A 26,237-nucleotide genomic window follows, 5' to 3' on the forward strand; every position below is an offset into this window, starting at 1 on the left:
CCATTTATCAAATAAGAACTGTTTTATAAATTAGGGATATTTTACATGATGACACCCAGCTAGATCGTTAGCTAGCTAACTATAGCTACTGAAACGGATTAAATCGTTTTGCTGTGCTTTTGGGGAAGAACATTGTTTGCATCCATCAGCTAGCTTGCTTGTTCATGACCAGCTGTCCAGAGCTCGGGAAGTGTTCCTGCGGTCTTCTGGCAGCGGCAGGTGCGGGAAACAAAACTTGACCAGCATCATAGCATAAGTATCGGTGAATCGTGGTGACATGTGAAATACGAGTGACAGTGTAATCAATCTGTAATAACTACGTAAAAATGTATGAACATGTTAAATTATTATGTGACGTGTAGTCATATTCAGATCCCGATTGGTCAGCAAGCTTATTTGACGCGTCAAATAGTGTTATTTGATGTGTATCTTTTTGACACGAAAAGACCCAAACGGCGTTCGATATTTCTGTGTATTTGTTTGCAAAAATCTACTCATAAGTGCATTTCATGCATTGAAATATGCTCAACAATGCTAGAAGTGTACTGTAGGCGTAGATTTCAATAACAACTGATTATGAGTTGACAGCTAAAAACCTGGGCAACCAGAGGAATTGACTCCAACCATAGAGCTAGATAGAATGCTTTGTGCTCAAAAGCCAGTTTTAGCATGGGCAGCGTCATTGAGGATTTTCACCATTTTGAAGTAGTCAACTAGGTGGGGCATGGTTTAAGGAAGTGTCACATAATTTCATCCAGGTCACAAGGACGGATCACAAAATGAATTATACTCGTGAGGATACATTCCACAACTGCAAGTGGCAGTAAATCGCAAACACTGGCTTTATACCTATACAAACAGGCAGTGTGCACCCTTAAAGTTATTTTGCCAACTCATAGAAGTAGTAGAAAGAAAATTGACTACTTCAAAATTGGAATCCCTAAAAACACGTCACTTCAATACAAGTGCCTTTTCGTTGCATGATAGGAAACAATTTTCATTAACCGTAACCGAATTCTCCTAACCTGTTGCGAAAAAGTCATAACTGTATAGAAGTGGTGTGTTTTCATGGAATCTCACGTAAAAATGGATATGGACCACAATGGCGCTGCACATGCTCTCACGGACGCCATAATGGGAAAGCTACAAATAATATGATCATTGTGAATAGTCAGATTAATATGATAGTTAGATTTAAACGTTGACATGCTTTGCAAGAAAAAAATGTTCCCTAATAACCCTGTTTACATGGACACATCTGAAATCAGGCTACCTGATGGGACTTTGATAAATGCTGAAAATCGTAAACCAAAATAAAGTTTCCAACATTCTGAGTTCGGACATTTAACGCTGGTGTGTGTTTTTTTTCTTCAAACGCATACGTTCAGTTTTTCCGAACTCACTTCACTCGCGCAAAAGAAAGAAGCTCGCGCTGCTTGTGCTAGAACATGCGAAGATACACCGCTATAACTGTACAAATGCTAATAATTCGAAAAATTCGAACGCAAGCATTTGCTTTACTTCGATTTTTACCTTACGCCGATTAAAATAACGGAGTAAGGTGTTTCCATGACTGCTGCCATAATCAGTTTAATATCGAATTATTAGCGTGCATGTAAATGTACAAGGCGATGTGTATCTAACGTTAAGTCTATGGACCCAACATATCTTTGCTTCACGTATTCTATTGAAATTCAACAATTTCCCCTTGCACATACACATATGGATGCTGTTCACAGACTGTGTCCATAAATACACAAATATTGGTAATAATAAAGGTGCCTTTGACACAACAACAGAGAAAATAAACAATATTGATAAACCTGTCAATAAACGTCTCATCTGGCATAGCAGGCATGCATGATTGTGTTTTCCCGCGAGACAAGGAAGTGGTGTGTTGGGGTTTGTTGACGTTCATACTCCATAGCTCGAGACGGAAACATCTGCATGATAAGAGATGTTCTCGAATAATAATTCATAGAAGTGTGCGACAGCAATGTCGTCAGCTCTCTCTTTTATACATGCTTTTAGCGTAACGTATTTGTCATCTATATGATACTAGGATATAGGGACACAATCGAATGTAAGTCTGTGTAAACAAGTCTTGTATTTTGTTTTTGTAGCTAGCTAACGTTAGCTAGGCTAGCTAACGTTAGCTAGCTAGCTTGTCATGTCTGAAACGTCAACATTACTTAAACTGCTGTTGGACTGGTTGTGCCTTAGTCCAAGATCGTTAGCTTCCCAGTATTTTCTGTTTCATACGATTTCATCTTGGATCTCCAAGTGATGTCACTATCTATTTACTATAGTTAGCTAGCTAGCTAGTTAGGGCCACTATGGAGAGATATTTGGTAAGGTTAGTTTCAGTTGATGTGGAGTTAGCGCTAACTGTGTTTGTGCTAGTTAGAAGTAGAAGCAAGGTGTGAAAATTGGAGGATAACCATTGAGGATAACCCCACAGTAGCAACTAGCTAGGTACCGACCTTGCCTGGTCCCACACTGTATTTACCGAAGACAAATATTCTATAATCATTGTATGCCATACATGTCGGCAGGTAGCCTAGTTTTTTCAAATTGTATTTATTTCACCTTTATTTAACCAGGTAGGCCAGTTGAGAACAGGTTCTCATTTACAACTGGGACCTGGCCAAGATGAAGCAAAGCAGTGTGCCAAAAAACAACAACACATAGTTACACATGAGATAAACAAAAGTACAGTCAATAACACAATAGAACAGTCTATGTAAGGTGTGTGCAAATTGAGTAAGGAGGTAAGGCAATAAATAGGCCATAGTAGTGAAGTAATTACAATTTAGCAAATTAACACTGAACTGATAGATGTGCAGATGATGATTTGCAAGTAGAAATACTGGTGTGCAAAAAAGTAAATCAAAACGATATGTGGATGAGGTAGGTTGTTGGATAGGCTATTTACAGATGGGTATGTACAGCTGCAGGGATAGGTAAGATGCTCAGATAGCTAGGGTTAGAGCGTTGGACTTGTAACCGAGAGGTTGCAAGATCGAATACCCGAGCTGACAAGGTAAAAATCTGTCGTTCTGCCCCTGAACACGGCAGTTAACCCACTGTTCCTAGGCCATCACTGAAAAATTGAATTTGTTCTTCATTTTCTTGCTTAGTTAAATAAAGTTGAAAAAAGTAATGTCTATCATTCATGTGTTCCCATGTTTATGATTGCCATTCCTTCTTTTCCTATTCCACAGAGAGCAGAACATTGCCTGTCCACCATGGCAGCCCAAACCCCTCCACAGAGCGCCTTAAGGGAGTTCTGTCCCCTGTACTACCTGCTCAATGCAATACCTGCCAAGGTTCAGAAAGGCTTCCGCTCTGTAGTGGTCTACCTGACTGCTCTGGACACCAACAGTGATTACATTGCTGTGGGGAGCAGTATTGGGATGCTCTATCTGTACTGCAGGCGGGTCTGCCAGATGAACAAGTACAACATAGAGGTGAGTATGCCACTGTTCATGCATTGCTTATTTTATTAAATTATTTTGCATTTTTACCCTAAACCAAATTAGATAACAAACATCCAATTATTAGTGATTCTATGAACCACGTTTACCCCCCCCCCCCCAATAAGTAAGTTTGTCATTATGTTTAACTGTTAACATGTTACTGTATCTTCCCAGGGGAAATCCGAAGCTATCACAACAGTGAAGCTGCTCAGTTGTTTTGATGACTTGGTGGCAGTGGGCACAGCGTCTGGTCGGGTTGCTCTCTTTCAACTGGTGTCTCAACTTCCAGGCAGGAATAAACAGGTATGCCAACCAACCAATCAACTGATCTGTTGATACGAGTAAAGATAGTGTCATGTTTTGAGCTTTTTTGTTGTTGTTGTTGTATTTTATTCCCTTTTAAAATGGAAAGGTGCAAGCTTAGCACATGCACTGCTCAAACCTTTAGTGTGTGTGTCTGGGTGTATATCGGAGGGGTTCGAGAGGGGGGAAAAAGCACAAGACAAATGTCCATCTCATATGGATTAAAGTACATCTTATCATATAATGTGCTAAGTAAATGTATCCCTTTGTGTAGCCAAACACTGAGGCCTCTCTCTTTTCTGTAGCTAAGGCGATTCGATGTGGTCGGTTTGCATAAAAGCACAGTCACTGCTTTGGCCTGGAGTGCCAATGGAATGAAGCTTTTCTCTGGTGATGACAAAGGAAAGGTTGTGTACTCTGCTGTGGACCTAGATCAGGTATAGCAGCTTTCATTCTTTCAGTTATGTGCTGTTTGTTTTCTAACCATCTTCTCTCACATATTTGTTGTACCCTTATACACTAAGGGTGTATGTAACCCAGTATTGTGGTTGCAGCTTTGACCTGTGTTGTATGCTCATATCCTTAGGGTGTGTGTAACCCAGTGCTGCTGTTTGAGGAGCCCTCAGCCATAGTCCAGCTGGAGTACAGTCAGAAAGTCCTGCTCATCTCCTCTCATCAGAGATCCTTGCTCTTCTACACTCAGGAGCAGGCCCTGCAGCAGCTGGGCACCAAGCCCAGGAAGAGGTAACCTACATGTTGTACTTATTCATTAAAAAGTACCACAACTTCTACATCAGTGACTTTTCAGCAACAAATGAAGTATGTCCCCTTCAGACAATTTATTGAGACATTTACATTTTCTCAGCTGAGTTTCTTCATATTTTTCTGATGTATTAAACGAGAGGAATAGACGGTGCAACAATCTAAGCTCTGAAGTTATGTGTATATCTTATATATGTCTCTTGCGTTATTCTTTTCCTCGAAGCAATGGGAAGTTTGGTGCGTGCTTCCAGCCAGGCCTGTGTAAGCAGAGTGGCCTGCTGGTCTATGCAGCGAGGCCTGGTCTTAGGTTGTGGCGGACGGACGTGCGAGGACTGGTGGAGGACACGCGGGTCCTGAAGCCTCTGTTCAACCAGCAGGTGCCCCAGTTTGAGCTGTTCCCCAGGCCAGCCCCCACAGGGGGTTATCGGCCCCAGGAGAGGCAGCTGGGCCTGGTGAGCTGCTTCCTCAGAGAGGGCTGGGTCCTCAGCTGGAACGAATACAGTGTCTACGTGTTGGACTGCCTTAACCAGGTAAATATGTCCTCAGGTAGGAATGGATACTAAACTAATAATACATGTATTTTATTTAGCGCTTGTTACAATGTTTTGTTAGAGAGTAATGGCGAGAGGTGGTTAGAAGTGGATCAGTTGAGACTGCAAAGAATGTAGTAATTTAAGCCATCTTAAAATGGATTGCCTCAACCACAAGGTAATCAAGTGTGAATTGCATGTGTTACAAATTATATATTGATGGAGAATAATGAAAGATAGTAGGGTAAGTAAATCAGCTTAGAGAATACAGGTACCTGTAATTGAAGCCATCTTTGTGTCCTGTCAGAGTGTTTCTTCTTTCTAAAGGTCGCAAATATCACATCGAATGTGGATCTCCCGTTGACTTCTGGCTGCTGACATTTTCGTGCGATTGTACATTTAAAATCGTTTTTCACTCGGTTCGCAAGTACTCTCGGCAGGCAAACGCTATTGGTGTGTTCGAGCCCTTACGGGAAGTCGATCTGTCAATGTTATTTTGTCTTTGACTTTCAAGGTGATCATCGGTGCACTGGAAAGCTGCGGGGACATTGTCTCTGTGTCATGCACTGAAAATGAGATCTTCATCTTGAAAGGAGATCGAGACATCGTTCGCATCTCCAATACTCCCGAGGGCCTAGCTTCCAACAGTAAGATGTCATATTGTATTTTGTTTGCTTGAATACATTGAAACCACTTTGGACTACAGTTCAAACCAACCAGACGGTGGAAAGAGAGACAATCACAATCTACAAATAACTTTCTTTAGTCCTTTAATTTCTTTAGTCCTTTAATTTCTTCTATCTCTATAGTCATTCCCTCTTAACCTTCTTCTTCCCGTCCAGTTTCTGAGTTGTCCCTCCGTTTGACCTCTCCCCTGACCACTCCCACCATCCTGCTCCCGCCCACCGGCTCCGTGGAGACAGCCCAGCCTATCAGGACCATGGCCATCATCACAGAGCACGGGGAAAGGCTGGTGGATGAGGAGGTGGAAGAGGTAGAGGAAGTTCTAGAGCAGGACCAGCTGAGTGATAACCCCGAGGCGGGGGAGGCTGTAGCCCTGGTGGAGAGGCCTGAGGTGGGGGAGCGACTGAGCCACCAGAGAGGGGCCAGTGTAGGGGGCACCAGTGAGTCTCGTAGCCGCAGCAGCTCCATAACGTCCTGGGATAGCGTTCAGGGCATGATGCTCTCCACCCCAACCACCACGGAGCAGTCGGACCTCTCCTCCAGCCGCTACAGTGCCATCAACCAGGAGGACTTCCAGCAGGAGCTGGTGGTCAAGGCCATTAAAGTCAAGAAAAAGGCAAAGAGGAGGAGACAAGGTGAGTGGCAGTAGTATCCAATTTGGTAAGGCTCTGATTTTCAACAAAGGGCCAAGAAAACTTTGAGGTCTAGTGTTCTTTGCTCTGGTTGATCACAAAATGTTCCAAAATGGCTCTAAGTAGCATTTTGATAGCTTTAAAAAAGTTCATTGCTTGTCTTAGAATTTACCTTTTCCATGTGAGTCTGGATTCAATACATTAATGTTGAAACTTGATTTCGGCTATGTTCTCTCTCTCTTTTTCTCTCTACAGAAAGTGGAAACCGCATCTGTGAGCAGCACAACAGCTGGTCCGAGAGCATTTGCAGTCAGGATGGAGGAGGGGGCAGCGACGGGGGGGCCAGCACTCCTATGAGTGAGCCCCCATCCGCCTCCGACCACACCAGTCTCATGTGCAGCAGTCTGGACCTGCAGAGCAGGAGCAGCGGATCCCCAGACCAGGAGGGACCCGTCAGTGGCAGTTCCCCAGAATTAAATAACTCTGAAGCTCAGAGCCAGGGTGGTGGCCAGGGACAGGACCCTCAGACTCAACCCCCTGGGACTCGGCCTCCTTCCTGCCCCGCGTTCCTGCCTTTCCAGGACATGGAGTGTCAGTCCTACCCAGAGAACGGCCACGGCCCCTCGGCCACGAACAAACAGGGAGAGGCCCCTACCCCAGATGTAGACCTTCTACTGGAGTGCACCTTTGCCTACATGCAGACCTCAGAGGACCAGGACCCCACTGAGGAGCAAGAGGATGACTTCCTGAGCCCCCTCATTGGACCGGATGACTCTGAGGACCAGGACGACCCGCACCATCTGGAGCCTCCTAGCTGTGTTGATCAGATGTGTTATTCCCGGGAGCCTGAGCAGTGCCCCTCCAGTGACGAGGAGGACATCTATGCTGCCCAGGGAGTCCCGTACTCAGCCTCCAGTGTCAGCCTTGGAGACGGCCTCGACGCCCTCAACCTCCAGGGCTCCAACATCGGACAGCAGGACCAAGACAAGACAGTAATATAACACACAACATGTTGTGTGATGTTTCTGCTTCCTTCCTCAGTGTGTGTGCTGCTACAGTACATTGCATTCAGTTTCATTCTGACACTATATGACTAGTAGTGTCACTTCAAAATAGAAGCATTGACTCATTTGATTTTTGTTAAACGGTTGGATAGTTTTCACCATAGAATGTTGTTCATCACCAATACCAACAGTTCTGCCCCTGGTTGAACCCTCTCTCCTCTCTTCTCCTCTGTAGTTAGCAGAGAGCTGGATGGGCTACACAGGGCCAGGCTGTGGCATTCTGAACCTGGTGGTGACTGACCGATACATCTGGTGCCTGGACTTTAAAGGAGGCCTGTACTGCAGTGCTCTCCCAGATGGGGGGCTGAGCTGGCAGAAGTTTGAGGAGAACGTGCAGCAGGTGGCACTGTCACCTTCAGGTGAGGATGTCTAAAAATATGATAATTTAGCGGCAGACACTTTTATTCACAGTATCTCTGTATTATGCGTTATAGATAGAAGGTACTGTGGTACCTGGTCTACATCGTTGTTGCCTCTATTTAAGATGAGCATTCAATGTGTTGGTACTTTTGGGAGTTGGTAAGTTCATTATCCAAGATTTCTCCTTTGGATATAAATACTAGTGGTTTGTCATGGCTGTTACATTGAAGTCTGATTTCATTTCAGGGTCCCTGCTATGGAAGGTGGAACAGAAGACCATGACAGCGTATGCATGTGGTAAAGTCACCATCAAAGGCAAGAGGCACTGGTACAAAGCCCTGGAGGATTCTGCCTTTGTGGCGCTTAGTGAAGACACAGCCTGGATCATCCATACCAGCGGAGACCTCTACCTGCAGACAGGTGAGATAGTTAACCACAGGGAAGGAGTTTGTGATTATACTCATGAGTCTTGTTGTTCTTTACTATCTGCTTTAAGAATAAGATCACTTTATTGGTCAAACCACATTACAGGATTCGTCTGAAATTTGACCTCCTCTTTTAACCCAACCCCCCCGAAAGACACACATACATGTTTTTGGAGAGGTGCGGGGAGCTACCACGCTGGGCGCCCGGGGGGTTACAGCGGCAGGCAATGACATCTAGGGTTTGAAACCAGAAACCCTTCAGTTGCCAGCTCAACTCTCGACAGACTTTTCCAATCGAAACCGGGATTCGACCCTCCGCTTGCTGTCTTGCCTCTCTAACCGCTGGGCTACCTGACACCCCCTTGCTCATTCCGCTATGGAGTAAAGATGAAGAAATCTGCCACTACATTTAGCAAATTCATTGCTGCATAGAAAAGGTGCTCACAGGAAGTTTCTATAATATGGTTTTTGTTACAAACCATTTTACTTTATTTTAAATGTAAGATTTGTTCATGTAAGCTATTTGGACTATTCAATTCACTCCTCCATTTGAAACAAGACTTCTGGGTTTCAGCAGCAGGTGGCCTCAGGGCATAAAGAATATTACATCATGACCCTGTTCATTGGCAGTCTCAAGCCGGCAAATAAGTTCCTGCAATTAACCAATTGGCCATTAGATGGAGCTGTTTAGGCTCCATAATAAATAGTATCATCAGTCACTGGCTAAAATACTTTAGAGGTAATCATAGTGCTGTATAGATGCCATATTTGGGATGAGAATAATGAAGACGAATAAATCCCAAACATTACAAAATAATATCTGTCCCTTGTATTATGATGGCTTGTGAACAACACCGCTAACCCTGCTGGTCAAGACGAGTAATATTATTTCCCTGGTTGTGTATGTCAGTTGTACATGAAGCATGACTCTAGCAGCTGTTCTGACACATCCAGAGCCAACAGACACAGAGGCCTGTTCATTAAATTACATGCTGTGTATGTCTGCCTCTGTCTAGCCTCAGAGAAACCCTCTGAAATGGGTAGGATTTGTCACAGAAATTGGGTGGTGGCAACGAGATAAATATAGACTTTGGAGACTGACATCAAAGCAATTGAAGATTAGTGATTGGTGGGCATAGTGTTGCTGCAGGCTTGTAATTTCAAGTGGCACATTTAATTTCAATTGGATATGATAAACTAAGAAACCAATGGGAGACTGGTAATATGGCTAGATGTTCTTTACTATTCGGTCATCAGATTTGTCACCAATGCTCCTTATAGGACACATCAGGACACATCTGTAAACTGGTCATCTCTTTATACCTGCAAGACCAACATGCCCTCAATCATCTGAGATCTACAGCCCTCACAACAACCCGTTTTGCCAGTCACATTCTGTTAATATAATAATAATAATAATATATGCCATTTAGCAGACGCTTTTATCCAAAGCGACTTACAGTCATGTGTGCATACATTCTACGCATGGGTGGTCCCGGGGATCGAACCCACCACCCTGGCGACACAAGCGCCATGCTCTACCAACTGAGCCACAGAAGGACCACTGTTCAAGGGCCCCAAAGAACACACATCCCTGGGTCGCTCGTCTTTTCAGTTTGCTGCATCTAGCAATTGGAATGAGCTGCAACAATCACTCAAACTGGACAGTTTTATCTCAATCTCTTCATTCAAAGACTCAATCATGGACACACTTACTGACAGTTGTGGCTGCTTTGCGTGATGTATTGTTGTCTCAACCTTCTTGCCCTTTGTGCTGTTGTCTGCCCAATATTGTTTGTACCATGTTTTGTGCTGCTACCATGTTGTGTTGCTACTATCCTGTGTTGTCATGTGTTGCTGCCTTGATATGTTGTTGTCTTAGGTCTCTTTATGTAGTTTTGTGTTGTCGTTATGTGTGTTTTGTCCTATATTTATATATATTTATTTTTAATCCCAGCACCCGTTCCCGCATGAGGCCTTTTGCCTTTTGGTAGGCTGTCATTGTAAATAAGAATTTGTTCTTAACTGACTTGCCTAGTTAAATATAGGTTAAATAAAATAGAAAAATAGTAGTCTAGACTTGGCATGATTACCATTTTGTTTACATACAGACACTCACTCACTTACTCACAAAAAAACACAACAAATGCACTAACTCACAGACTAATCCCTGACTGTGGTCGTGGTCCCATCCTGCAGGGTTGAGTGTGGACCGTCCATGTGCACGGGCTGTGAAGGTGGACTGCCCGTGCCCAATGACCCAGATCGCAGCACGGGGCGGGGTGGTATGGGCCCTCAGTGAACACAGGGCCGTCTTCTACAGAGAAGGCCTCAGCAGCTACTGCTCTGAGGGGGAAATGTGGAAGTACGACAAAATCAGGTAGAACCTTTTCTGTGTGTCATAGACCCCAGTAACAGTGATAGATGAGTTAGCTATGCTTGCTTCTCGTGAAACTCATATGGGTTGTCATGTGTTTGTTCTATTGAATTGTAATCCAACAATGACTCTTTCACCTCTTTTGAAAAGAGGAAGGAAGATGTGTGTCATACAGGCCTAGTAACAGTGAAAGTTGAGTTAGTATGACCAACCTGGGTTAAAATCCAGCTCTCCTGCACACCATAAGACTGCGTTAGCCTGCTGAGTTAAAGGGAGCTAATGCACGTCTTCAGGACTCAGGCAATGTTGACTATGCTTTCTTTGCTAATCATCACGTATTTGTGTGTGTGTTTTTCCTCCTTTCAAAGTGAGAGTCAAGGTCTGGAGCCCATCTGTATAGCCCTGGGAGAGAACAACACAGCCTGGGCTCTGGACACCGGTGGAAGTCTGTGGTTCAGGACTGGAGTCACTGCCAAAAAGCCCCAGGGGGACGATGACCACTGGTGGCAGGTTGGTATCCAATGTTACCCACACAGTGCTAGGGCTGTGGCGGTCACGAAACTTTGTCAGCCGGCGATTGTCAAGCAAATAACTGTCGGTCTCACGGTAATTGACTGTTAATTAACATAAACACATTTAGCATCTCCTGGCTTTCACACATAGCCTACAAGGCATTTTCTTTAAAGTAAGAAATTCATGTAATATAGCCTACACCTTCACAATAAATTCATTATTTATTGTAGACAGGTCTATAGAAACATGATATGAAGAACATGTAGTCTATTTCAGAAGAACAGAATAGCATACTCTGATTTGTCCTTATGTTAGGTACTGATGTGGCTATGTCAAATGGCTGTAGCAGACAAGATTTACTTATAATTCCGTGGCATTATTTTATAGTTTGAAGAATCCAATTGAACAAATATAAATATTTTCCCCAAACGATTTGAGGGATATTCTGTGTTGAGCGGAAATATGCTTACTTTAGAGTTATTCGTGTAACTATAGTTCTACAAATGTTGGGCTATATGTTTTGATTTGTAATACATTGTATGGCTGTGGGACGAGACTCTAATGATGAATTGAGTTGCTTGAAAGGCATGAGCTCTGCTTTGTTTTTTGCACAGGCTGTACACATCCAAGTTATATTTTAGCGCTTGGCGACGCAGACACTCGCGAGCAGTGTGTGTGCGCAATAACTGAATAACATATATTTGTACAATTATTTTTGCAACGCATGTTAGGCTATTTCTTCACATTATAAGCGCAGCAATGCCCACATGGTAGTAGGCTATAATGCTTTTATTATAAAGCTGCATTTTTATGGTGAAAATGATCTTCCCCAATCTTGAAACTCACACGCTGCTTATATATGCCAGTTAGGTTCTACACCCCATGTGAAGCGGATGAATGTGCTTAATTGCCCACTTTAGTTGTGATACAAACCTTTTAAAACATCTAGGCCTCTGGGCTAGGCTACATGAGGTGTGCTACTATGTTTCAAACAAGTCGCAAAAAAAAGCGTTGTTTCTATGGGCATGATGCTGGGCGTCATTCACAAGTGATAATATATCATTCACAAGTGGTAGGCTAATATTGTCACCCATCAGACTATTATTGGTTTAATCTTGTCTTTACATATACTAAATAATATACAGTTGAAGTCGGAAGTTTACATACACTTAGGTTGGAGTCATTAAAACTAGTTTTTCAACCACTCCACAAATTTATTGTTAACAAACTATAGTTTTGGCAAGTCGTTTAGGACATCTACTTTGTGCATGACACAAGTCATTTTTCCAACAGTGGTTTACAAACAGTTTATTTCACTTATAATTCACTGTATCACAATTCCAGTGTGTCAGAAGTTTATATACACTAAGTTGACTGTGCCAGCTTGGAAAGTTCCAGAAAATGATGTCATGGCTTTAGAAGCTTCTGATAGGCTAATTGACATCATTCGAGTCAATTGGAGGTGTACCTGTGGATGTATTTCAAGGCCTATCTTCAAACTCAGTGCCCCTTTGCTTGACATCATGGGAAAATCAAAAGAAATCAGCAAAGACCTCAGAAAAAAAATTGTAGACCTCCAAGTCTGGTTCATCCTTGGGAGCAATTTCCAAACACCTGAAGGTACCACTTTAATCTGTACAAACAATAGTAAGCAAGTATAAACACCATGGGACCAGACAGCCATCATACTGCACAGGAAGGAGACGCGTCCTGTCTCCTAGAGATGAACGTACTTTGGTGCGAAAAGTGCAAATCAATTCCAGAACAACAGCAAAGGACCTTGTGAAGATGCTGGAGGAAATGGGTACAAACGTGTCTATATCCAGTAAAACGAGTCCTATATCGACATAACCTGAAAGGCCACTCAGCAAGGAAAAAGCCACTGCTCCAAAACTGCCATTAAAAAGCCAGACTACGGTTTGCAACTGCACATGGGGACAAAGATCATACTTTTTAGAGAAATTTCCTCTGGTCTGATGAAACAAAAATAGAACTGTTTGTCCTTAATGACCGTCGTTATGTTTGGAGGGAAAAGAGGGAGGCTTCCAAGCTGAAGAAAACCATGAAGCACGGGGGTGGCAGCATCATGTTTTGGGGGTGCTTTTCTGCAGGAGGGACTGGTGCACTTCACAAAATAGATGTCATCATGGGGTAAGAAAATGTGGATATATTGAAGCAACATCTGAAGACATCAGTCAGGAAGTTAAAGCTTGGTTGCAAATGGGTCTTCCAAATGGACAATGACCCCAAGCATACTTCCAAAGTTGCGTCAAAATGGCTTATGGACAACAAAGTCAAGGTATTGGAGTGGCCATCACAAAGCCCTAACCTCAATCCTATAGAAACTTTGTGGGCAGAACTGAAAAACTGTGTGCTAGCAAGGAGGCCAACAAACCTGACTCAGTTACACCAACTCTGTCAGGAGGAATGGGACAAAATTCACCCAACTTATTGTGGGAAGGTTGTGGAAGGCTACCCAAAAAGTTAATCTATTTAAAGGCAATGCTACCAAATACTAATTGAGTTGTATGTAAACTTCTGACCCACTGGGAATGTGATGAAAGAAATAAAAGCTGAAATAATTAATTCTCTCTTCTAATTATTCTGACATTTCAACATTCTTAAAATAAAGTGGTGATCGTAACTGACCTAAGACAGGGAATGTTTACTAGGATTAAATGTCAGGAATTGTGAAAAACTGAGTTTAAAGGTATTTGGCCAAGGTGTATATAAACATCTGACTTCAAATGTACACGTATGTGTGACATTTGTTTTGATTTGGAATGGACCATTATCATGTACATGTCTCGAAACAGGGGCATCAGGAAAAAATGTATGTACTTAAATAGCGAATGGAGGATGCTTTTCCCCGTGGTTCATTTTCATGCCAGCCAGGTAGGCTATACACCTGTTGTAAATATAAGCAATGTGCTTTATAGAGTTGAGATATAAATATAGGAGGCCTAACTTATAGAAAGCTGATTCTGCTATTTTTAGTAGAGGCCATCACCCTTTTTTCTTGCACTGTTGCATAACCTATTGAAATGAGCTCATGGGCTCTCATGAAGTGTGTTTGGTTAGATTATCAAATGCATTTGCATTGATGTCAGACTGATTAGAAGAACAATAAAGTTCTGAGTACCAGGCAGTTAGCAAGTTTGGTAGGCTACTAATAACCAGCAGCAGCATCAGGGCTTGGAGAAGCCTAATTACCGCGACTAAATGGTCATGTGGAATTTGACTGCCTTCATGACTCGTGACCGCCGGTGTGGCGGTAATACAGTCACCGCAACAGCCCTACTCACACCTGTAATTTCCATCAGTCCTCTATTTTGCACTTCGATCGTTTTTTAAGAATGTCTATTTTTTTAAGTCAAAGGGGTTGCATTACAGACAACACCCCGAGATGACTGGCACACCTTCTAATGCTTATCTATTTCTGGCCTTTTGTTCCCTCCCTCAGGTGAGCATCACAGACTATGTGGTGTTTGACCAGGGCAGTCTGTTCCAGACGCTGATCCAGGCCACTCAAAACGTGGCCACGGCCACCAAGGCCCCGGTGGAGCGGGTGGCAGAATGCCTCCGGGTGGCCTTCCTCTCCCAGCAGTCCCAGTGCCAGCCCAGCCTGGTCTCTTCCAACACCACTGGCGTCTGGATTGCATCTGGCAGGAACGACTTCCATGTCGCCAAGGGCAGCCTCAGCGGTTTGTAATTAGACCTCAATACTTTTTTGTTAACTCCCCAAGCTAATGCCTAGAAATCAAATCAAATTTGATTGGTCACATACACATGGTTAGCAGATGTTAATGCGAGTGTAGCGAAATGCTTGTGCTTCTAGTTCTGACCGTGCAGTAATATCTAACAAGAAATCGAACAATTTCACAACAACTACCTTATACACACAAGTGTAAAGGAATGAATAATATTAACATAAATATATGTACAGTGAGCTGATGTTCTGTGTTTAGCCAAGCAGGCTAACTAGCTATTTTGCTGCAGTTAGATACCCTAGCTTGCTGATATTTCTCTGACAAGTTGCAAAGTGTACCTGGTTTCTGGTGCATATATTTCATAATACTCGTTTTCTACAGCACTATTTTCTTCAACACGGTTTTTTAAATATAATTTATATTTAACCTTTATTTAACTAGGCAAGTCAGTTAAGAACAAATTCATTTGCTACAACAAGCGGCAACCTTTTCTCAAAATTTCATCACATCCTTGTAAAGAGGCACCGTTACCGTAGATACGGTCTCAACCGTGCATCCTATATTTTTTATCTGAATTCCCCCGTCTTTGGTCAGCTGTTATACAACACAAATGTCATCTTTTCTCTCCTTATGTCGGCTGTTCTATCTGAACGGGCTTTAAGGCAACAACTATTTGCATTTCTTTACTGACACCTTCTCAAAGGTCAACGTGTGTTAAGGCAGTGAGATGGACAGTGACTTTTGTGATAATACTGCAGGGTGTTTAGTGTGACAGTGATGTTTTGTGACACCACAGGCACTTTCTGGCAGGGTGTCGTACCCAGAGGAACCGTCTCTGCCACGAAGTGGGCCTTCGTCTACTCCTCAGCTTTACTCAGTAAAGAAGGTAGATTGATGACCACTCTTTGTGAGCACATAACATTATTACTATCATCCCTCCACCTTATGGCAACAACTCATTTCAAATAAATGTACAGAAATAAAGAAGACCACTCCTTTGACATTAAATTTACATTACATGTTATCTGTGTCTCTCTGTGTATTACATCACCAACATGTGACAGTGTTTGTATCAATCTGTCTCTGCAGGGAGCTTCCTGTGGCTGGGCCAGAGCAGGAAAGACCTGTTCTGTGTTTGGGACCAGGATGGTCAGATGCACCCCACCACGGTCCAGCTGCCCCAGGACATAGAGATGGTGCAGCTTACTGCCTGCCGCGATGCCCTGTGGGGACTGGACCACCACGGCCGTGTCCACATCCGCACCCTCTCCACCAGCTGCCCCACTGGCATGCACTGGAATCTGCTGGACCTCAGCCAGCTCGGTGAGACCATACTGTTCACACATAGAAATAACATTGGTTGCCTCATCAGACAGATCACAAGCTAGGTAGCTAAGTTTAGGCTAGATGCTAAGTGCAAAAATAACGTTGATTTTGTTTGCTAAATTGGTGATTTAGTGGCCTCACTGGGAGATTGATTGCAGTAGTTTTGTGGTATTTCTTCTCTGTTTTGTAGGAAAACTATACGGAACAAAAATATAAACGCAACATGTAAAGTGTTGGTTTCATGAGCGGAAATAAAAGATCCCTGAAATTTTCCATATGCACAAAAAACACATTTCTCTCAAATGTTGTGCACAAATTTGTTTACATCCCTGTTCGTGAGCATTTCTCCTTTGCCAAGATAATCCATCCACCTGACAGGTGTGGCATATCAAGAAGCTGATTAAACGGCATGATCATTACACAGGTGCACCTTGTGCTGTGGACAATAAAAGGCCACTCTAAAATGAGCAATTTTGTCACACAACACAATGCAACAGATGTCTCAAGTTTTGAGGGAGCATGCAATTGGCATGCTGACTGCAGGGCTGTCCACCAGAGCTCTTGCCAGAGATTTGAATGTTCATACAGAGGCGGCGCTCCTGGTGAACGGGGACTTTAATGCAACTTAAATCAGTTTTAACTAATTTCTATCAGCATGTTAAATGTGTGCAACCAGAGGGGGAAAAATTTGAGACCACCTTTGAGACCACTCCACACACCGAGACGCGTACAAAGCTCTCCCTCGCCCTCCATTTGGCAAATCTGACCATAATTCTATCCTCCTGATTCCTGCTTACAAACAAAAATTTAAGCAGGAAGCACCAGTGACCTGGGTCTATAAAAAAAGTGGTCAGATTAAGCAGATGCTAACCTACAGGACTGTTTTGCTAGCACAGACTGGACTATGTTCAGGGATTCTTCCGACGCCATTGAGGAGTACACCACATCAGTCACTATCAATAAGTGCATCGAGGACGTCGTCCCCACAGTGACTGTACATACATACCCCAACCAGAAGCCATGAATTACAGGCAATATTTGCACTGAGCTATAGGCTAGAGCTGCCACGTTCAAGGAGTGGGACTCTAACCCAGAAGCTTATAAGAAATCCCACTATTCCCTCCGACACACCATCAAACAGGCAAAGCATCAATATAGGACTAAGATCGAATCATGCTACACCGGCTCCGGCGCTCGTCGGATGTGGCATGTCCTGCAAACTATTACAGACTACAAAGGGAAGCGCAGCCGAGAGCTGCCCAGTGACACAAGCCTACCAGATGTGCTAAATAACGTCTATGCTCGCTTCGAGGCAAGTAACACTAAAACATGCATGAGAGCATCTGCTGTTCCGGAAGACTGTGTGATCACACTCTCCGCAGCCGATGTAAGACCTTTAAACAGGTCAATATTCACAAGGCCGCAGGGCCAGATGGATTACCAGGACGTGTACTCCGAGCATGCGCTGACCAGCTGGCAAGTATCTTCACTCACATTTTCAACCTCTCCCTGTCTTGAGTTTGTAATACCAACATGTTTCAAGCAGACCACCATAGTCCCTGTGCCCAAGAACACTAAGGTAACCTGCCTAAATGACTACCGACTCATAGCACTCACATCTGTCGCCCTGAAATGCTTTGAAAGGCTTTTCATGGCTCACATCAACACCATTATCCCAGAAACCCTAGACCCACTCCAATTTGCATACATGGAACAGATCCACAGATGATGCAATCTCTATTATACTCCACACTGCCCTTTCACACCTGGACAAAAGGAACACCTTTGTGAGAATGCTATTCATTGACTACAGCTCAGCGTTCAACACCATAGTGCCCTCAAAGCTCATCACTAAGCTAAGGACTCTGGGACTAAACACCTCCATCTGCAACTGGATCCTGGACTTCCTGAAGGGCCGCCCCCAGGTAGTAAGGTAGGTAACAACACATCTGCCACGCTGATCTTCAACACGGGGGCCCCTCAGGGGTGCGTGCTCAGTCCCCTCCTGTACTCCCTGTTCACTCATGACTGCACGGCCAGGCACGACACCAACACCATCGTTAAGTTTGCTGATGACAGAACAATGGTAGGCCTGATCACCGACAACGATGAGACAGCCTATTGGGAGGAGGTCAGAGACCTGACCGTGTGGTGCAAGGACAACAACCTCTCCCTCAACGTGATCAAGACTAAGGAGGTGATTGTTGACTACAGGAAAAGGAGGACCGGGCACGCCCCCATTCTCATTTATGGGACTGTAGTGGAGCAGTTTGAGAGCTTCAAGTTCCTTGGCGTCCACATCACCAACAAACTAACATGGTCCAAGCACACCAAGACAGTCGTGAAGAGGGCACAACAAAACCTATTCCCCCTCAGGAGATTGAAAAGATTTGGCATGGCAGATCCTCAAAATGTTTTACAGCTGCACCTTTGAGAGTATCCTGACAGGTGGCATCACTGCCTGGTATGGCAACTGCTCAGCCTCCGACCGCAAGGCACTACATAGGGTAGTGTGTACGGCCCAGTACATCTCCGGGGCCAAGCTTCCTGCCATCCAGGACCTCTATACCAGGCGGTGTCAGAGGAAGGCCCTAAAAATTGTCAAGGACTCCAGCCGTCCTAGTCATAGTCTGTTCTCTCTGCTACTGCATGGCAAGTGGTACCGGAGCGCAGGTCCAAGAGGCTCCTAAATAGCTTCTACCCCCAAGCCATATGACTCCTGAACTGCTAATCAAATGGCTACCCATACTATTTGCATTGTCCCCCCTGCACATTGACTTGGTACCCCCTGTATATAGCCCCACTATTGTTATTCACTGCTGCTCTTTAATCATTTGTTATTCTTATCTCTTACTTTTTTGGGGGGTATTTTTTCTTAACTGCATTTTGTTAGGGCTTGTAAGTAAGCATTTCACTGTAAGGTTTACACATGTTGTATTCTGCGCATGTGACAAATAGAATTTGATATGATTTAATTAGTCTACTATAAGCCACCTCAAACGTAGTTTTAGAGAATTTGGCAGTATGTCCAACCGGCCTCACAACCGCAGATCACGTGTAACCATGCCAGCCAGGACCTTCACATCCTGCTTCTTCCCCTGCGAGATCATCTGAGACCAGGCACCCGTACAGGTGATGAAACTGTGGGTTTGCACAACCAAAGAATTTCTTTACAAACCGTCAGAAACTGCCGCAGAGAAGCTCATCTGCATGCTCGTTGTCCTCACTAGGGTCTTGACCTGATTGCAGTTCGGCATCGTAACCGACATCAGTGGGTTAATGTTAACCTTCAATGGCCACTAGCATGCTGGAAAAGTTTGGTATTCACGGTGAATGCCGGTTTCAACTGTACTGGGCGGATGGCAGACAGTGTGTATGGTGTCTTGTGGGCTCGCGCTTTGCTGATGTCAGCGTTGTGAACAGAGTGCCCCATGGTGGGGTTATGGTATGGGCAGACATAAGGTACGGACAACCAACACAATTGCATTTTATCGATGGCAATGTTAATGCACAGAGATCAAGAGGCTATTGTCATGCCATTCATCTGCCGCCATCACCTCATGTTTCAGCATGATAATGTACCATACCATGTTGCAAAGGATCTGTACACAATTCCTGGTAGCCTAAAAATGTCCCAGCTCTTGCATGGCCTGTATACACACCAGACACACCCATTGAGCATGTTTGGGATGCTCTAGATCAACGTTTATGACAGTGTTTTCCACTTCCCACCAATATCCATCAACTTCACACATGCATTGAAGAGGAGAGGGACAACATTCCAGAGGCCACAATCAACAGCCTGATCAACTCTATGCAAAGGAGATGTGTCACGCTGCATGCTGCAAATGGTGGTCACACAAGATACTGACTTGTTTTTTTGACCGTTTTTTATTTATTTTTAAAGGTATCTGTGGTGACCAACAGATGCAAATCTGTATTCCATTCATGTGAAATCCATAGATTAGGGCCAAATTAAGTTATTTATTTTGACTTATTTCTTATATGAACTGTAACTGTATGAAATTGTTACATTATGCATTTATATTTTTGTTCAGTGTAAATATTTTCCACATTTCATTATACTGTAGTAACTAAGCCACTTTGTTTGCAAATGTTAAAGGAACATTTTATATATAGGCAATAAGTATTCTTAAAAATTAAATGGCCATTTTCATAACTGATTAGAGCTGAACATTTATTCCCAGTGTGACATACTTATCTAGCACATGCTGTATGTCTAGTCTGTCAAATGTCAGCCTGTCTTTTGGTGTCAGTTCCATGTAAGCTGCATACTTTCGCACGCCCATCGTAGTGTCCCCACCAGCTTACGTTTCATGTCCCAGTGGTCGGCAATGGTACTCGCACCTCCAAACTGCAGTCTGACTTTGACCTAGTTCATGTGAGGTTGTCTTTCTAGTCCTAGTTACGCCCCTCAGGAATGCAGAGAGAGCAATAAACTAGCACTCCTGAAACGGAGGATCTGGATCTAGAGGCATTGTCTTGAGTTGGCTGCTGACACAGATTCAGCAGGCAGACGTCACTCGCTTCCTCAGTTTTACTAGGGAGTTTTTTTAACTTAAGTATAGGCAGGTGGTACTTACATAAGACTTTTTTTGTGATAAGGTCCTCCTTGAGCAAGGTGTCAAAGTTCATGCCAGGCAGGGAAATTATCAGAGCAGTTCCTCCTACTACAAGTCAAGACCTTTCAATACTCCATGAAGGAGTGTCTGATAAGTTCTCCAAAGAAATCCTTATATTTTTTTGGAGTGAACTGTTTACATTGCCTTTTAGACTTTTTGGGGGGCTGTACCACGTCTCAAGCAGTAAGCTGACATGCCTGTAGAAAACACATGATTCTAAAGAGATATTAGGCCTATGTAATTACCGTCATTTGGCAATGAGTCCCTACCCTCCATTCCAAGAGGTTGGTGTCATTTAAAATTCATGGAAAGTAAGTTATCTAACAGCAGATCGATTTCAACCCTTCGATAGATGCACCAGGGTCTTGGTAGAAGCTTCAGTGTTTGTTTATTGAAGAGGTTCAGGTTGTATATGTTCTGCTGCTGGAAAGTGGCTGGATGCAAATAGACAGACATGTGACGACAGCAGACAGCTGTAGCCAGGCCATATTGGGCTATGTGTGCATCACAATGTAACATGAGAGGGGAGGGAGCTGAGAGTACACACATTTTTAGCCGTGTTCTGTTAGATCATGTGGTCATTGACACTAAGTCTCCGTGCTAGAGCACTGCACAGGAATCAGGACAGGGACAAGAGTGTTTTGACACCTTTCACAGTTCATTATAGTTCATGAAGGAAGTTTTGAAGTTATCGCATAATGAAAATACATTTTTCAGTGAAACTTATTTCATTGTAAGACGTTCATTGGGTGTCGAACATTTAGGTAATTTGTTATAAAATATTGATTTACTATATAATAAAAATTATTTTTGGAAGGGAAATAATCAAGACTGGGGAAATAAATCACAAAGCATTGGTCTGCCTTGTGTGGGTTCTCCATGTTTGACATATAAAGAGTTGTTCTCTCATCAAGTGATCATATTTTCACCCATCACACTATATTCAAATTAACCTTGTCTTAACTAATATGAAAATAGGCAGGAACAGGGGGGGAAAAGACATGTCATCTATATGCACTCAAATAGCGAATGGAGGCCTCGTGCTTTTCCACGTGTCCGTTTTGTAGGCTACTTCGGGTTTATATCGGAGCATGTGCTTAATATGAGCAGCTGAGAAATAAATCTAAGAACACTTATTTCACTCCAAGCATCAACCACTGCTTGATGAGCAAGCTCTTGCTGCCCTGTAGGTAATATTCCGCCCAAACTCTGTATGCCATGGCCTGTCCCAGCTACCCAGTGCTTAATTTGGGAAACTTTTTTTGAAATCTGTTCCGGAACATCGATAGTGACATGTTTTTCGCAAAACAAATCATATTTCACTAAACTGTTGAGAGCAGGAGATGGAAACGCATGGTGGTGCGATATTCTGTATAGCTAAATGTAATGTGTAACCCAATTAATTGTGAAAATATAAAACAATCCCTATTACTAGGCTATTAAAATACAAATGCACTGATTGTAAGCTAACTGTAAGCCACCCTGCACAATCAATGAACCAACAGCATCTCTCCCAGACTCATGGATAGACATTTTAGAGCGTAGCATATGGTAACCAGTCCATACTGTATGCATTATAATACTGTCCACACTCAAAGGCCATTACTCACATTTGTTTAATTTTGGAGTATAGGCTAGACCAATTATGTACCAAAGACATATCAGTTTTATTTTATGTTTTTCTACCATGTGCGATATGCCTTAGGCTATGTATTGTATTACGGCACAATCATCATTTTAATTCAGTTTTTTTTATGGGCTTGGGCTCATAAGCTTATGCATATGCATAAGCTTTAATATGCTTATGGGAGTTTTGAATTAATCATCACCTTAGAAAGCAATGTCCATTTCGTTGTGTTCGTCTTTGAAACAAAGACTAACTACACTGTTTCAACCTGCTGTTGAAGTTCTTTCTTCAAATTGATCATCACAGTGAGGTGAGTTTTAAAAGTAAGGTAGGATTTCTGTTTTGATGATAAGTATTTGATGTGATTATGTAAGCCAATGTCAATTGTCTGTATGAATACATATTTTCTCCACTTTCATGTGAGCATCAGTTGCTGCTTGAAGGCTTAGTACACTAGTAATGTGTGCTCGTGTCTTACTGCTTGCCCTGTGACCATCTTTGGTCCTAGAGTAGGCCTAAATAGGGCTTTTAGTGTATTTGTCCTGACCTGGTGACCTTGCCAGGAAAATTGTTTGGCTCATAGATCACCTGATATACAGTACCAGTCAAAAGTTTGGACACACCTACTCATTTAAGGGTTTTTATTTTATTTTACTATTTTCTACATCATAAAATAATAGTGAAGACATCAAAACTATGAAATAACACATGGAATCATGTAGTAACCAAAAATGTGTTAAATAAATCTAAATATTTTAGATTTGAGATTCTTCAAAGTAGCCACCCTTTGACTGGATGACAGCTTTGCACACTCTTGGTATTCTCTCAACCATATATTCTAGTCAGCTGGAATGCATTTCAATTAACAGGTGTGCCTTGTTGAAAATTGTGGAATTTCTTTCCTTCTTAATACGTTTGAGCCAATCAGTTGTGTTGTGACAAGGTCGGGGTGGTATACAGAAGATAGCCCTATTTGGTGAAAGACCAAGTCCATATTATGGCAAGAACAACTCAAATAAGCAAAGAGACTTTAAAACATGAAGGTCAGACAATCCAGAACATTTCAAAAACTTTGAACTTTTCATTTACATTTAAGTCATTTAGCAGACGCTCTTATCCAGAGCGACTTACAAATTGGTGCATTCACCTTATGACATCCAGTGGAACAGCCACTATACAATATTCAAGTGCAGTTGCAAAAAACATCAAGCGTTATGATGAAACTGGCTCTCATGAGGACCACCACAAGAAAGGAAGACCCAGAGTTACTTCTGCTGCAGAAGATAAGTTCATTAGAGTTACCAGCCTCAGAAATTGCAGCTCGAATAAATGCAGACACATATCAACATCAACTGTTCAGAGGAGACTGTGTGAATCAGGCCTTCATGGTCAAATTGCTGCAAAGAAACCACTACTAAAGGATACCAATAAGAAGAAGAGACTTGCTTGAAACACGAGCAATGGACATTAGACCGGTGTAAATCTATCCTTTGGTCTGATGAGTCCAAATTTGTTTTTCTTTGTTCCAGCCGCTGTGTCTTTGTGAGATGCAGAGTAGGCGAATGGATGATCTCTACATGTGTGATTACCACCATGAAGGAGGAGGTGTGATGGTGTGGGGGGTGCTTTGCTGGTGACACTGTCTGTTATTTATTTAGAATTCAAGGCACAATTAACCAGCATGGCTACCACAGCATTCTGTTTGCGCTTAGTGGGACTATTATTTGTTTTTCAACAGGACAATGATCCAACACACCTCCAGGCTGTGTAAGGGATTTTTGACCAAGAAGGTGCTGCATCAGATGACCTGGCCTCGGCAATCACCCGACCTGGTGATGGTTTGGGATGAGTTGGACCGCAGAGTGAAGGAAAAGCAGCCAACAAGAGCTCAGCATATGTGGGAAGTCCTTCAAGACTGTTGGGAAAGCATTCCTCATGAAGCTGATTGAGCGAATGCCTAGAGTGTGGAAAGCTGTCTTCAAGGCAAAGGGTGGCTACTTTTACCACCAGAGGATTTCCCAGTGAGGTCAGAGGTGAAAGGGGGATATCAAAGGGTTAAAACAGTATATCCAATGTCTCTGAACACCAAAGCATGTTGGCTCTAGTACCATATACACTATTCAGAAAAATACATACAAATACTTGTTTAGGCTAGACATGACTGTAGACCCCTATGGCGTCTATGGGCTCCACACCCAAGTCTCAGGCAACATTTAGGACTAGGCTAATCTTTTCTAAGAATGTATCTTGCCCAGAAACTCCAGGAGTAATCCTGAATTGCAACCGATCCCTTCAGCGATCCCTATAGATTATAGGTTGTTTATATAGAGGTCCGGGTTTTCATTTTTTAGGGATAGGTGGAATTCATCAAGTCGATCTGTTCCAGATTTTTACCTTGTCAGCTTGGGAATTCAATCCAGCAACCTTTTGGTGACTGGCCCAGTGCTCCTACCCGCCAGGCTACAATGACAGCCACCTTATCAACAGTAGGGTGGTTTCACTGTCCCTGACCCTGTCTCTCCCCACACAAAGTTTGTTACAGAATGTCAATAGCTTAATCTAATAGTGATAATGTGATGAATGCAGAGAACAATGGTTTTGGAAGGGTTGACCATTAAAGGGATGCTCCTAAGCTTTTCAGCCAGTAGTTTTAAAAGTATTGCTCACGAGCAAAAAACAGTTCCTTGAAAATGTTGCACAATTGTGTACTACGCCATCCATTTCGTATAATATGTTACACCCTGCAACAACAAAAAAACATCCAATTTGTACAATCTGTTACGAAATTGTAAGTACTTAAGATCCCAGACTGCATCTTTAACCCTTTGACAAGAAAATACTAAGTAATACACTATGTTTTGGTGTGTCGGTCCTCATATTTCATAAAAGTATTCACGTCATTCAGTCGGAAACCTCTTCTAAAGACTGAAATAATTATTTGTTTTTAAGTGATGAAGCCTTTGAAAACACAGTAAGTGTTGTAATGTTTCACATGAAATAATAACTTGTCTTTTTTGCCTTATTGGCTTACAACCCCTAGGCCTTCATTCATTTGTTAAACAGAAGCTCAGAGAACTCTTTGCATCATCAACATTTTTATTTTATTTTCATTTAACCTTTTATTTAAACATGCCATCTCCTGTTCTGGGCGATGTGCTTTTCCTTATCTGGCTTAGATTAAAGGGACTGTCATCACATTAATGCAATCATGGGATAGAGGAGCGTCAAGGTTAGCAGGACAAACCAATTCACTTTATCAACACCTTGCCCTGATGTGTCTGTGAGGACATCCAGGCATTTAAACTTATCCTCTCCCGGTGGTCGTTGTCCATCCGTATTCTCTGTCCTGATATCACATGTCCTATGGTTTAGTTTGGGAAAGGTATAACATACCAAGCTTCTACAGTGTCAGTTTTTTACGCACGCACGAGACCATGCATACGCCACTCACTGAACATTTTGAAGTGGACGTATATGTATGCAGTCTTTATTATAATAGAATAGATTGACTTCATTTTTCCCTGAGCGAACTTGCCATTGTGTCATTTGGATTAGATAATAAACAAAACAGCACAAGAAACCGATGACAGATATACAAATAATACAAAGTCATTAACATAAATTCAAGAATATTGCAGGCGAATGGGATTGCTCTATTTGGAGGTCATTGTTTGTTTAGAGGTCAGCCAGCCCAATAGTCAGATTATATAATGTGTGAGATCACTGTGACGTAATAGTGTTTTGTCACATGGGCCTCTAGTGTGCTGTGTTATATTGTGCTGCACAAATTAATATCAATGGC

General features: G+C 42.8%; 1 protein-coding gene across 2 annotated transcripts in view; it reads left to right on the plus strand.

Annotated features, from left to right (window-relative positions):
- tecpr2 (tectonin beta-propeller repeat containing 2) overlaps window positions 1-26,237 on the plus strand; it is a 30,783-nt gene continuing 4,546 nt past the window's right edge. Inside the window, exons 1-16 of one of the 2 annotated variants that reach the window (XM_046308706.1) lie at window positions 1-219; window positions 3,225-3,470; window positions 3,654-3,782; window positions 4,088-4,219; window positions 4,369-4,526; window positions 4,768-5,074; window positions 5,589-5,721; window positions 5,917-6,393; window positions 6,646-7,382; window positions 7,630-7,813; window positions 8,061-8,234; window positions 10,439-10,619; window positions 10,985-11,126; window positions 14,593-14,833; window positions 15,636-15,725; window positions 15,929-16,162. In XM_046308706.1, the coding sequence (XP_046164662.1) occupies window positions 3,249-3,470; window positions 3,654-3,782; window positions 4,088-4,219; window positions 4,369-4,526; window positions 4,768-5,074; window positions 5,589-5,721; window positions 5,917-6,393; window positions 6,646-7,382; window positions 7,630-7,813; window positions 8,061-8,234; window positions 10,439-10,619; window positions 10,985-11,126; window positions 14,593-14,833; window positions 15,636-15,725; window positions 15,929-16,162 (3,541 nt within the window). In that variant the 5' untranslated portion in view covers window positions 1-219; window positions 3,225-3,248. Of the gene's footprint in view, window positions 220-1,901; window positions 2,084-3,224; window positions 3,471-3,653; window positions 3,783-4,087; window positions 4,220-4,368; window positions 4,527-4,767; window positions 5,075-5,588; window positions 5,722-5,916; window positions 6,394-6,645; window positions 7,383-7,629; window positions 7,814-8,060; window positions 8,235-10,438; window positions 10,620-10,984; window positions 11,127-14,592; window positions 14,834-15,635; window positions 15,726-15,928; window positions 16,163-26,237 lie in introns of those variants that run through there. The other variant, XM_046308704.1, reaches the window with a different exon arrangement.

The sequence above is a fragment of the Oncorhynchus gorbuscha genome, linkage group LG17, assembly GCF_021184085.1.
Source record: "Oncorhynchus gorbuscha isolate QuinsamMale2020 ecotype Even-year linkage group LG17, OgorEven_v1.0, whole genome shotgun sequence".
In the NCBI taxonomy this organism is placed as follows: Eukaryota; Metazoa; Chordata; class Actinopteri; order Salmoniformes; family Salmonidae; genus Oncorhynchus; species Oncorhynchus gorbuscha.